This window comes from Sus scrofa, chromosome 8, assembly GCF_054392235.1.
Source record: "Sus scrofa isolate SSC_HxYL_T2T_F1_AM1 chromosome 8, Sscrofa_HxYL_maternal_Yorkshire_Landrace_v2.0, whole genome shotgun sequence".
In the NCBI taxonomy this organism is placed as follows: Eukaryota; Metazoa; Chordata; class Mammalia; order Artiodactyla; family Suidae; genus Sus; species Sus scrofa.
The window spans coordinates 6,254,177-6,267,646 of record NC_139390.1 but is presented as its reverse complement, the minus strand read 5'-3'; the positions used below and the strand labels follow the sequence as shown (position 1 = coordinate 6,267,646).

Sequence of the window (13,470 nt, the reverse complement as noted above, 5' to 3'; positions counted from 1 at the left end):
TACCCACCGCTGTTAGGTGGTACCCACTGCCGTTAGGGACGGTGGTACCCACTGCCGTTAGCAATGGTGGTACCCACTGCTGTTAGGTGGTACCCACTGCCGTTAGGGACAGTGGTACCCACTGCCGTTAGCAATGGTGGTACCCACTGCTGTTAGGTGGTACCCACCACCGTAAGGGACGGCGGTACCCACTGCTTTACATTTGTCCTCACGTCCACGACATGGAGCAAAAGAGAACGGATGACCCCAGGGAGACAGATTTCCAAAGTCTCAAACAAAGGGAATGGGCACACCGGAAATACGGAGCTTCTCTGGCACAAGCTGTTCCTGCATCATCAGCTGGTCTGGTGGGTGCGGCCCGTGTGGTACGGTAGACGCATGAGCTGGAAAAGGACAGGTGAAGGTCACATCAAGGGTTTACTCCAGCTCCCCACTGCCCACCACACATCTTCCAGGACCAAATGCGGGCCTCCTCTGAGCATGCATAGGACTTAGCATCCCCTTTTACATCATTTATCCTTTGGGGTGATGATAATTTAATTACATTTCATTTCTTCTCTTGAAAGGGGAGCTCCTCATTGTAAGAGCCACGTCTGTATATGAGCCCCAGCACATGGCACAGAAGCTTGAATACAATGCGTTGGGTGCAGTAAACTTTGTTGGATGGAATGGAAGGACAGATGGAAAAAGGCTCCATGCTTGAGTTTTTTCTGTACCGTAATTCTCCAAAGTGGCCATCATTCTCCTGTGTGTTTACTTTTTTTTGCTCATACGTTTATTTTCTCAGCAAATATTTATGGAGCATTTGCTATGTGCCAAGCACTTGGCAGTGAAAATTTTGACAAAGTCCCTGGGGTAACAGCTCTTGGGGAAGCAGGAACAGCAAGTACAAAGGTCCTGGGGAAGGAAGGGGCTCAGCTTCTTTGAAAATAAGGCAGGAGGTCAGTGTGGCAGAAGCTGAGTCAGTGAGTAGAAAATGAAGCTGGAGGCGTCCCTGGAGCCAGACCCTGGGGACACCGTGGGACAGGACTGGGATCTTAGCTTTGACTCAGAATAAGATGGGAGTTTTTGACTTGCTGTTATCAGGGGATCAGGGGAGGCTGGTTATCTTGCAATAAGCCAGGCGAGGTGAGTTGGTTTGTAATGAGACAGAGGGAGAGGTAGGGAGAATTGTTTGAGTTCTGGACACGGTTTGGGAGCAGAGAAAACAAGCCTTGCTCGTGGATGATGTGAGAAGTGAGAGCAGGAAATAAAAAAATAAAATGCTAACACTTTTGGCCTCAACAACCACCATCAGTTAAAGTACGACAGCGTGGAAGGCAGCTCGCACACTGGCCCTGAGCCTTATCCTGTCTGGGCTAAATGTTCTCAGGCCTTTTGACCATTTCTCAAGGACATGGTCTCCTGTCTTTATCTTATCATTCTTCCTTGAACTTGACGCCGTCTGCTGAGAGCTGATGATCTGGGAAGATCCTGCACTACGGGAGACAGGGACTCAGGTGTCCACGGTGGGTTCCTGGGGGTCGCTGGAGTCCTGTGTTAAGAAACAGCGCGGTGCTGATCCCTCGTCCTCTTGCATGTTCATCCCTGGAAAAAAAATGGAAGCACACTGATTAAAACCCCCGTCTCTGAGACCTTGTGAGTCAGCTTAGTGAATTATTTACAGATAAGTTTCTATTTATCCTCCTTGGGACGCTGTCGTGCTGGGGGTTATTTTGGGGAAGGAATATATTAATATGATGAACTTGCTTAGAGGATGTGCAGCCCAATTTGCAATTGTTTCAGGTCAGACGCGAATGTGATTTTAACAGCCCCTGCCTAGCGCAAAATGCACCATCCCGTCCAATGCCAGAGCTCAGGCCAAAGCTTTGGAGGGTATCCTTGGCTCCTCTCTCTCCACCACTATCCGATTTATCAGTATTTTGGGTTCTGAACATCAATTTCCAAGATGTATGTGTGGAACGGGGGTAGAGTGGTTCCCTTACCCCATCAAGCGATTCTCTGGACACCAGCTGAGTGTCCTATACTTCAATCAGTTCTGACACCTACTGAGAAATTGCGTCAGGTTACAAGATGGAAGACTCAGTCCTACCAGCCTGTCCCGTCCCCTCGTTCAGATGCCAATTACAAGCCCAGGCTGTCACCTGTGATTATGCCATAAATGGCAGAATGGCCATAAATCAGAGGGCATTCCACTGACCCCCCCCAAGCTTAATTAATTTCCTAGAGAAGCTCACAGAACCCAGAGGGATATTTTCCTTGCCATCCTAAGACCTTTACATAAATCATTCTTAGAAAAGGCTTACGATAGACATTATGTCCATTTTACAGGGGAGTAAATCAAGGTTAAGAGAGTAAGAAACCTCCCCAAGATTGTTTCATTAGTATGTAACTGGGCTGCCCGAGCAGAAACATTATTGCAGGTGGGGTCAGGGTCACTGCCCTGTTGTGGAGCTGGACCACTGTCCTGTTTGGGTCTGGACCACTGCCCTGTTGTGGGGCTGGATCACTGCCATATTGTATGATTGGGAATGGATCTTGGAAGTAGTATAGATAGGACTCAGTGATGAATGTATATGGGTCATGAAGAAAATAAAATATGTATTATTCCCAGATTTTTTCTTAAGGCACTAGGAAGACAGTGGCTTTGTTTACTCAGGTGGGGAAGATTGTGGAAAGAGGGATTTGGAATGGGGAGAGGGGCTTTAGTAGCAGGAATTCAAGAATCCTATTTTAGTTATGCTTGGTTTGAGATGCTTATTAAATATGCAAGTGGGCCTGCCTTGGATAGTTGCGTATTTAAGTTGAGAGGAGAGTCTGGGCCATGGATTAGAATGATGATCTGGATAGAATCACCCAAGGAGGGAGAGTAGAGAGAAGCGAGACCAGGAGAGAGATGAGCCAGAGCTCCGGGCGCCCCAAGTTTCTGGGCTCAGGGAGGTGAGGACCAACTCGCTTAGAGACTGAGACGGGGATGCTGGTGGGGAGAAAGCAGAAGGGTGAGATCCCAGGTGTCCAGGACATCAGGCCTCTCATTGGCCGATCTTCCCAGGAAGCCGGAAGCAAGGGAGCCTGGGAAATGTAGTTCTCTCTGAACTACAGAGCAGGGAAAGGAGGAGCAGGCTGAGTACAAAGGGGGCGGGGGCCTCCACGTCCTGCCTTGAGTGACCAGTAATGGAATTTCCTCCCTTCAGGCTCAGCTTTCTTGAATCCTGAGTCTGTGACCTTCTGCATCCGAATAGGACGGTTACTCTAGATTCGGGGTTCTAAGTCACACCCCCCCATCATAAGGCCTATTTAGATTAATCTTTTGAGAGTGGAATTTTTTTTTTTTTTTTTTTTTTTTTGCTTTTTTGCCCCTTTTTTTAGGGCCTTACCCGCGGCATATGGAAGTTCCCAGGCTAGGAGTTGAATAGGGGCTACCACTGCCGGCCTACATCACAGCCACAGCAACTCAGGACCTGAGCCTCATCTGCAACCTACACCACAGCTCGAGACAACGCCAGATCCCCGCCCCGCAGAACGAGGCCGGGAATCAAACCCGCATCCTCATGGATACTAGTCGGGTTCGTTTCCACTGCGCCACAACGGGAACTCTTGTGTTTTTTAAAATAACTAAGACATTCATATGGCTTAACTTTCAAGAGTACCAATTAAATATAAAGTCAAAAGTTTTATTTTTATTTCTGCAGCATTACCAGTTTTTGCGTGTTTTTTCCAAGGTCTGTGACAATCTCTACTCTCTCTGTGTGTATATATATATATATATATATATATATATATATATATATATATACACATTCATCAGTTGTTGCTTACTTTACATAAAGTTCTGTACCTTGTTCTTTGCACTCAGCGACGTATCTTGGAGATCTCGCCTCATCAGAATACAGAAAACTACCTCTACCTCTGTTTTAATGTCTGCATTATGTGCCACTTTATAGAGGTATAATAATTTATTTAAATAGTCCCTTATTAATGGACACTTTGGTTGTTTCCATCGTTTGCTCTTATAGAAGAAGTTGCAAGGAGCAGTTTTTATACCACCATAGTTAAGCTTCAATAGTCACTAAGTTTGGGGTTCTCCAAGAAGCTGTAGAAAAGGGAAAAAATTTAAGGAACAATTTGAGACGTCAGCAATAGTAGAAAGAACTTTGGCTTGGAAATTAAGAGATCTAACTCCTAAACTTAATAAGGAAGTGCCCTTTCAAAGCCCTAGCTTCTTACAGTTTACAAAACAATTTCGTATCTGTTAAATCATTGAGACTTTAGGGGGGAAAATATCTTGCGAGAGGCTAAGATGTTTCCCTAGCTATCTGACTCATTAGTTGTATGCCCTAAAGCAAGGTAGCAATTTGTCTGTGTCCTGGTTTAGAGCAGAGATAATAACAGTCCCTACCTACCTAACAGGGTCGTTTTGAGCAATATATGAGCTATTCATGTAAAATGCTTAGAAGAAGGTCTGTTACATAGAGTTCAGTAACTGTGAGCTATTAGCATCATTTTGCAGGTGAGGAAAGGAAAACACAGAGCAATGAAGTACAAAGTCCTCTGGGTCATAAAAGATAGAGCTGGTGCAGATGCCCAGGTCCCCAGGCTTCTAAACAAGTCATGCTTCTCAACCATGAGATCTTGGGAATATGTTCATAAAGTAGCAGTAGTGGTCCTGACACCATGCAATTAAGAGGAAGGCTTGTCGTAGGAATTTGGCGGACCTTGTTTTAGGGGATTCGTTCAGTCTCACGCCTCATGCTATAGTTTATCAAATCAAAAGTGCCATTGGGTATAAGAAGCACTTTTATATGAACTGCAGAGAAAGAAAAGAGGAAGGAAGGAAAGAAGGAAGGAAGGGAGGGAGGAAGAAAGGAAATCTCTGCCAACTAAAGTCCTCGGAGGCTGTGCTGGTCCACAAGCTATTGCCGCCTGTCTGGCTCTGCTCTGAGATGCAGGAGCTGAGACCTGCATCCCCACCTGCCCTCTGCCACGTGGACACTAGAGGAGGAGGGACAAGGGACTTGCTCCTGTTGGTTTACCTGCATTTCCCGCCAGTCCCAGCAGTGACCTTGGCAATTGACTCCCATTCCCAGCTTTGCCCACTTCCCAGAACTAGACCCACTATGGACCGGTCCCAGCGGAAAAGATCCCCCCCCCCACAGATTGGCACCAGATCTTGGGGGCTCCCATCAAAGCCCCAGAGATGTCAGCACCACCAGACAGCACCCCCTCTAAGAGGTCCCCCTTTTTGGCATCTCAGTCCTCTGAAAACTGCTTAACCAAGCCCCTGTGTTAAATTCTCTCTGTTAAACTAACTAGAGTGGTTTTCATTGTCCTGCCTACATCTGGCTCGTGGATTATAAGACACATTTTGACCTTGTAATGTTAAATGAAGGCTTTGGAACTGATGAACTGAAATACTGCAACAGGGAAATTCATGTCATGTTAGGGTTGGCAGTGCTTTCGAGGGGACTCAGTCAACCCCAGTGGTGAACCCAGGGGACAGAAGTGGCTTGCTCATGGTCACACGGCCAAAGGTGGCCGTGGGAGGTGTGGACCCTGCTCCTGGGGGTAGACAGCCCAGGGGGGGGCCTCGCGGTGGAGCCGCCCCATCAAACCCCTCCTTTTCTTCCAGGAAATGCGCTCTGCTGGTCAACAATGGGTTCGCCATTTCCGCCGCGCTGCTGATGGCCTGTTCCCTGCGGGCGGGAGCCTTGGAAATGCTCATTGTGGGACGTTTCCTCATGGGCGTGGATGGAGGTGAGCCTTCACCAGACAGCGGAGGGGCAGTAACACGTTCCGGGGGCGGGGGGTTCAAAATGCAAGGGGTATTTGTGGCGGTCACTTGACTGGGCAGCTACTGCTGTTGCAGATAACAACAGCTGCTTTAAGGGGTTGTTAAAAGGGTGACATGAATATATGTGTGTGTGTGTATCTATATACATGTGTGTGTATATATACACGTATGTATATATGTATATACACCCTGCCTAATGCTGCTGGAACCCAGTATAAGCTTGTTAAGGGCTAGTTTCCTCTGTCCATCTCTTATACGCCAAGGGTACCAGATGCTAGGAGTGATGTGAACGATGAAAGGGCAGGTGAGCAGGAGAGGAAGGGGCCAGAGAGAAGGTCAGGGAGGGAGAAACCTCATTTATCTTCATGGCTCTGCTGGTGGCAAATAATTCAGGGGTTTTGGTGATAACCCAAATTCTCACTCCCCGGTCTTGGGATGCAAGTAGAAGGGAGAGGCCTGCAGATTCTTTCGAATCTGGGGGAATAATGGCTGGTCTTTGTGTAGAATTTTCGACTTGACCAATCACGTTTATGTATTTCATCTCCGTTGCTCTCCTACTAACCCTGAAAGGCTGTTATTTTTTTTTTTCCCCCAGCAGCCAGGGTTGACTCAGCACAGTGGGCCAAAGGCTGCGCATAAAACAAGCCTCAAGAAATTTGAAAAGATTGAAATCATAGACATATGTTCTCTGACCACAACAGAATTAAATTGGAAGTCACAAACAATACCTAGGAAACCCCTCTAAGTTTGGAGAATAATAAAAATGCATTTGTAAATATTACATGAGTCGAAGAGGAAGTTGCGAGGGAAATTAAAAATATTCGTAATGGAATGATAATGAAAATACAGCATATCAAAATTTGTTGGATACAATTAGAGGAAAAGGTGTGACTTTTCATGTTTATATTAGAAAAGAACAGGATTTGGTAAACCATGTCTCTTGGGACAAAATTGGTCTGTAGACTGATTTTTACGGCCTGTGAGGGTATTATGCTAAATGAATTAAGTCAGGCAGAGAAAGACAAATACTGCGTGTTTTCACTTATATGTGGACTCAAAACAAATGAACAAACAGAACAAAACAGAAACAGACTCATCGATACAGAGAAAAAAGGGTGGCTGCCAGCCAGGAGGGGAGGCGGGGGCGTTGGGCGAGACAGATGATGGAGATTAAGAGGCACAAACCTGCAGCTATAAAGTAAGTAAGTCATGCGACCTGAGGTACAGCACAGGTTATACAGCCAATGCTACCGTAACAACTTTGTGGGATGACAGATGATAAATAGACTTAGTGGTGATAAGTCTGTACCACATAAAAATACCTAATGATTATGAGATACCCTGGAAACTAGTCTAATATTGTAAGTCAGCTCTACTTCACGAGAGGCTATGTTGTTGTCACTTTCTCTATAGGACCCTGAGACTCAGAGGGGTGACACAGCATAGCGGTTCAGGGTGAGGGCCATGGGTTAAGATGGCCTGGGTTCTGCCACGTGCCAAGGTTAATTTCATCGCCTTGTCTGTATCAGTTTAGTTTTACTGTGTTGAAAAACAGAACAAAACAAAGACCTTAATGGCTCAAGGCAGGCAATAACTGTTTTGCTGAGCTCACCGTTCTGAGGGTCGGTGGGGCAGTTCTGACCTAGGCCAGCCCTGCTGGGCTCTGCTGGGCCCTGTCCTATGGCTGAGGGTGGCTGCGGGCCAGTCAGTGGCTGGATGACCTTGGATGTTTGGTTGCAGGCAGGTGGGCTACCACTACCACAGTTGTCATTACCACTGCCACCCCCGTCACCATCACCACCACTGCCAATATCACTATCCTCAGCTATTTCCTCTCCTGAAACCCACCCCCAGCCGTACTTCACGGATTCCATGTTATATCTATCAAAATGCTGGCAGGTGTGCCGGGTGCCGGGACCGGTGCTATGGCTACAGTGCTCTCTTCGTCAAGGGCAAGACACAGGGAGGGCCCAGACCAGTCTTCCCTGGGGAAGCCCGTCTCTCACCGCTGCCACGCTTCTTCGCAGGCATCGCCCTCAGCGCACTCCCCATGTACCTGAGCGAGATCTCGCCCAAGGAGATCCGGGGCTCCCTGGGGCAGGTGACTGCCATCTTCATCTGCGTTGGCGTGTTCACCGGGCAGCTGCTGGGCCTCCCTGAGCTGCTGGGAAAGGTAAGGGTGGCTCCCCAGCCAACCATGTTTATTCTCACGTCACACCACCGTCTCAGCATCCCAGGTTTCTTGCTGGATGCAGGGAGTCAGAGGGGACCCCTTCCTTCAAAAGCTTGTCCTTATGTCCTGGAATTCCTGAGCATTCAAGCCTAAGGCTTATTATTGGAGAAAAGCTGTTGTTGAGTTCCTTTGATTGGGTTTGATTTTTTTGTTGTTTAGAATACATAAATTCAAATCATACAGAGTGTTCAAATCCACTCACCTAATAGCTACCATTAACAGGCCCATTAGTATTCATTTAAGCTTTTTCTTTGCTTATATAAATGTATATAAACAGAGACAGTTTGGAGTTCCCGTCGTGGCACAGTGGTTAACGAATCCAACTAGGAACCATGAGGTTACGGGTTTGATCCCTGGCCTTGCTCAGCGGGTTAAGGATCCGGCGTTGTCGTGAGCTGTGGTGTAGGTTGCAGACGCGGCTCGGATCCTACGTTGCTGCGGCTCTGGTGTAGGCTGGCAGCTACAGCTCCGATTGGACCCCTAGCCTGGGAACCTCCATATGCCGCGGGAAGTGGCCCTAGAAAAGGCAAAAAGACAAAAAATAATAATAATAATAAAAAAATAAACAGAAACAGTTTTTAAGAGGATCATGTCACATACGTTGTCCTGCTGCTAGCAAGTCCGTTTAACATAATTGGGGGGCATCTTTCAGGATGTTTGACTTAACTCTGTTTCCCTCTTGAGCCTTTCTTTCCCACATTACTGTGTAATCGCGCAGTCTTCTGTTGTAGGCTTTCTGTTTTGGAAACAAGAGGGCCTGACTTTTAAAACCCAATACAGCAGTTCCTGTTGTGGCTCAGCGGTTAACAAATCCCACTAGTATCCATAAGGACGTGGGTTCGATCCCTGGCCTTGCTCAATAGGTTAAGGATCTAGCGTTGCTGTGAGCTGTGGTGTAGGTTGCAGATGCAGCTCGGATCCTGCATTGCTATGGCCGGCGACTGTAACTCTGATTGGATCCCTAACCTGGGAACCTCCATATGCCGAGGGTGCTGCCCTAAAAAGACAAAATAAAATAAAATAGAAGAGAAGAGAAGACAAATAGTAGAATAGAAAGAACAGAATAGAACCGAACTGAACCCAGGACAGCCATGTACTTACTGTGTGGCCTTGGCCAGGAGGAGCAGCTCGCCCAGGTCGGGGTATGGAGGGCTGAGATCAAGGGAGGCTTCTAGGAAGAGGTGGCCTCTAAGTTGAGCCTAAAGCTTGAGCGAGCATCAGTTAAGCAGATGATGATGGGGTTTGGAGAGAAGACCCTGCCAAGAAAGGGGATAACTAAAGAAACAGTCCAGAGGTTCGAGCAGACCTGTGAAAGACCTGGGCGTGGCTTGAGGGCTGAGGGAGGAGCCTGCGTGGGGAGCGTGAGACGTTAAGGACCCTTGGGCTCTGAGCCCCGTAGACTTCCTTCTGGCGGAATAGGGAGCCGTGGGTGACACAGGAGCCGGGGAGTGACATGAGTTAGAAGGTGGCTCTGGGGAGGTGGGGAGCAGGCGTGGACCAGGGTGGGAAGGGGGAGAAGGGAGGTAGAGGAACCACGGAGACTTGTGCGTGGGAGTGGAGGGCGACGCGGGGACTGAGGCAGCGGCGCAGGGGAGAGGGAAGGGGCGGTGGCATCCACAGGCCTTGCTGCCTGAGAATCCACGAGGAGGAGGGAAGGAGAAGGGCCAGGATGCCTCCCAGGGCTGCGGAAGCCCCTTCCACCTACACAAGAGGACCGGCGGTGGAGGCAGGAGATGAAGCCACTCAGGAAGGTCAGATGTCCAATATCCACCACTTCCGGGCACTTGACCAGCGCACAGGTGACAAACCCCCGGCCTGGGGGCTGTGTCACACGAGGCAGGAAGCAGGCAACAGAAACAAACTAACAGGCTCATATCATGGTGCTCGTTTCAAGCACGTGCTTGATGCCATTCACACCTGCAAGGCTCCTTTGTGAGCAGCTCGTATCCATGGGCATAGAAACCCGAGCCGAGAGGTGAGAAATAGAACTGACTCATAAAAAAATATCCGAGCTGAAAGCACAACCCAAGCCTGTCCTCTCAAAGACTCACATGTGGGCGGGGTCTTAGCGCGAGTGGGACCCTCGGTTCCCTGGGATCGTGAGCAGGACTCTGACGCCGTCGTGTGGGATCTTTCCCACATCCAGCAATCCCCCCACTCCAGCTGGGAGTCCTACAGTTCAGCTCAGTTCTGACACTGTCCACCCGGCACATCGCGTCAGATGCCACAGGTTAAGGGCTCAGTCCCAAAAGATACCTCGGCTTCAGATGCCCATCTAAAGTCCGGGCCGTTCCCTGTGCTTCTGACCTATGGGCTGTAAATCAGAGCTGGACCCCTCCTTGGGTTCACTTCATTTGCCAGAGTGGCTCATGGAACTCAGGAAGCAGTTTACTTATTTGACCACTGATTTACTATAAAAGGATGTAAGTCGTGAAAGGCCAGATGGAGGAGCCGCCCAGGGCAAAGTGTGGAGAGAAGGGGCGGAGCTTCCGTGCTTTAAAATGTGCTCACCAACCAGGAAGCTCTGCAGACCCCATCCTTTGGGGTTTCAATGGAGGCTTCATTCCATAGGCATGATTGATTAAACATTGGCCCTTGGTGATTGAGCGTAATCCCAGCCCCATTCCCCTCCCTGGATATCAGGAAGATGGGACCAAAAGGTGTACTGAAAAGTATCTCCAGAGAGAGACGCTGGCTGTCCTGGGAGCATGGATTAGAGTGATGGCTGTGGGCACAGAGCGGGTGGCCGAGACTGCTTAGTGAGTGATGGGATGCAGTGCCTGACGAGGCAGGAGTCAGAGCTTACACCTGGCAGCTGGCACATCAGCCAGGTAGGTGGCAGTAGCGGCTGGTAAAATAGGGAGCCCTGGAGGAGAGGCGGCTTTGCAGCCATGAAATGACAAGGTCCCTGAAGTGAATCACCCTCCTTGAAGGCAGAACTGATTCAAGAACACAGGTACCCCAATTCCCCAGCGGGGGTCCTCTCTCCTAGCAGCAAGCAGGCTTATGAGTGTGAGGCTGGCCAAAGGGCATAGCGCCTTGCCCACCTTCTGACCCCCAGCCGACTGAGAAGGGGTGCCATTGTCCTTGCAGGCTGTCTTTTCCCATCATTTTGGGGATTTGTTCCAGATGGTCTAGGGCTTGGCTACGAGGGTGTGTGAGTAACTCAGTGAATGTCTCTTATTCAAATTCATGCTCAGGGAAGATGGATTGGGGTCTCTGGTCCGGTGAAGAATGTCCGTTGGGACGTTCATCCCTTTAGAGGCTTGTGATACCCCAGCCAAGCAAGTTAGTTCACTAAGAGGCAGCATTTCATTTTCTCTATTTTAATTGTATTTCACTTACCTTCCAAGACAGAGGCAGCTGGGCTTCTAAAACAGAATTAAAGAGAGAAAGACTGTGCTTCAGTGCAGGCAATTGCTTTGAAATGCCAAGGCGGGGGGAAGGGGCAAGAAGGCTTTGAGAACAGGCGCCAGAAGGCAAGAGAAGGAATTCGGTGTAGGAAGCAGTGCTGGCGCCGTGAATTCAATCAAAGCTGCAGCGTAAAACACTGTGGGGGTTCAACATTTATATGACATTTTCTCTTTCCAGAGAATATTTTGAAAACCAAATTAATTAGCTCTTTCTCCTGCAATGATGGAGAAGAAAGGAACTGAGATAAAAAGTGCAGGCAGAAGTGTGAGAAGACCTGGTAACAACCTGAGGCCACAAGGGGTGGTTCCGCAAAGGACCCTCTCTGGGTGAGAATCAGGCCCGGAAGCGGGGAGCCGAGTTCATAGCTGCTCTGGTGGGGACACACTTCACACACAACTTATGTCCAGTTTGTTCCTTTATACAAATATTTAGTGCTCAGCTTGGAACACATGGGAAATATAAAAAGGAAGTGAATATTTTTGGTCTATTACTGTCTACATTTCTATACATCTGTCATGCAATAGAGATGATACTGTGCTTAGCTTTGTGTTTTGTCTTTAAAAAAATCACTTAGCATCCTATCAAAGTCCTCTTTTTTAAAATGTTTTATTTTTGTCTTTTTAGGGGCTGTGCCTGCAGCATATGGAGGTTCCCAGCCTAGGGGTTGAATCAGAACTGCAGCTGCTGGCCTACTCCACAGCCACAGCAATGCAGGATCTGAGCCACATCTGCGACCTGCACCATAGTTCATGGCAACACTGGATCCTTAACCCACTGAGCGAGGCCAGGGATCAAACCTGCATCCTCATGGATACTAGTCAGGGTCATTTCTGCTGAGCCACAATGGGAACTCCTATAAACACATTTTAAAACACGTGTAGGAGTTAACGTTGTGGCACAGCAGAAACGAATCTGACTGGGAACCATGAAATTGTGGGTTCGATCCCTGGTCCTGCTCAGTGGGTTAAGGATCCAGAATTGCCATGAGTTGTGGTGTAGACCACAGATGCGGCTCAGATCCCGCATTGCTGTGGCTGGGGCGTAGGCCGGCAGCTACAGCTCTGATTCAACCCCAAGCCTGGAAACCTTCATATGCCGCAGGTGCGGCCCTAGAAAAATACAAAAAAAAACCCAAAAAACCATGAAACAACAACAACAAAAAAACCATTAAAATGCCTAGATCTCACCATTTCTGGATAAACACTTTAACAATTTTAAAAACTTCTTTCCATTACTTTTTTGTAGTCTCCACCGTCTCCATCATTTATTGACATTCGTGTTTTATCAGATGTTCACATCATTATTTTTTAATCGTATAAACTTAACACACACACACCCCCCACATTTGCTCCATTAAATTTATAACTTTTATATGCTGATTATTTTGCAAGACTATTTGTGCATAGGTCATTAAAATTATTTGCCATGATAATTTTAGTAATTGCACATTCTTCTATTTTGTGACTCACTGTAATTTGTTTCATTGTTCTTTTATTTGCTGGACATTTGGATTGTGTTTGTTATTGAAGCACTGGATTTGCAAACCTAGGCTGAACAATCTTTTGCATAAATCATTATTCGAATCTCTGTTCATGTGGTTTAGCATCCTATAAATGAAAACAATAGGTCAGGGAATATAAATTTTATTTGAGGCTTTCATACATAGCAATGCTTTCTCCAGAGAGGCTGCCTCAATTTACTTCCCCTCCAGCAGTGAACAAGAGCACAGCGTGTCACTATGCCTTTGGCATCCGTAAGCATTTAAATAACTCTTTGAGGAGTTCCTGTCATGGCACAGTTAGTTAAGAACCTCACATAATGTCCGTGAGAATGCAGGTTCGATCCCCGGCCTTGCTCAGTGGGTTAAGAATCCGGCGTTGCCCGAAGCTGCAGCATAGGTAGACAAGGCGGCTTGGATCTGGTGTTGCTGTGGCTGTGGCACATGCTGCCCGCTGCAGCTCCAATTTGACCCCAGCTGAAGAACTTCCATATGCTGCAGGTGTGGCCATAAAAAGACAGAAACAAACAAACA

The 13,470-nt window shown here is 47.8% G+C and overlaps 1 protein-coding gene across 10 annotated transcripts in view; it reads left to right on the top strand.

Annotated features, from left to right (window-relative positions):
- SLC2A9 (solute carrier family 2 member 9) overlaps positions 1 to 13,470 on the top strand; it is a 204,529-nt gene that overhangs the window by 63,354 nt on the left and 127,705 nt on the right. For 8 of the 10 annotated variants that reach the window (XM_084973835.1, XM_084973834.1, XM_084973832.1 and 5 more), the window contains 2 exons: positions 5,630 to 5,754; positions 7,819 to 7,964. The exons of the other annotated variants lie outside the window; for them this stretch is intronic. In XM_084973835.1, the coding sequence (XP_084829961.1) occupies positions 5,630 to 5,754; positions 7,819 to 7,964 (271 nt within the window). The remainder of the gene's footprint in view (positions 1 to 5,629; positions 5,755 to 7,818; positions 7,965 to 13,470) is intronic. 10 annotated transcript variants of the gene reach the window in all.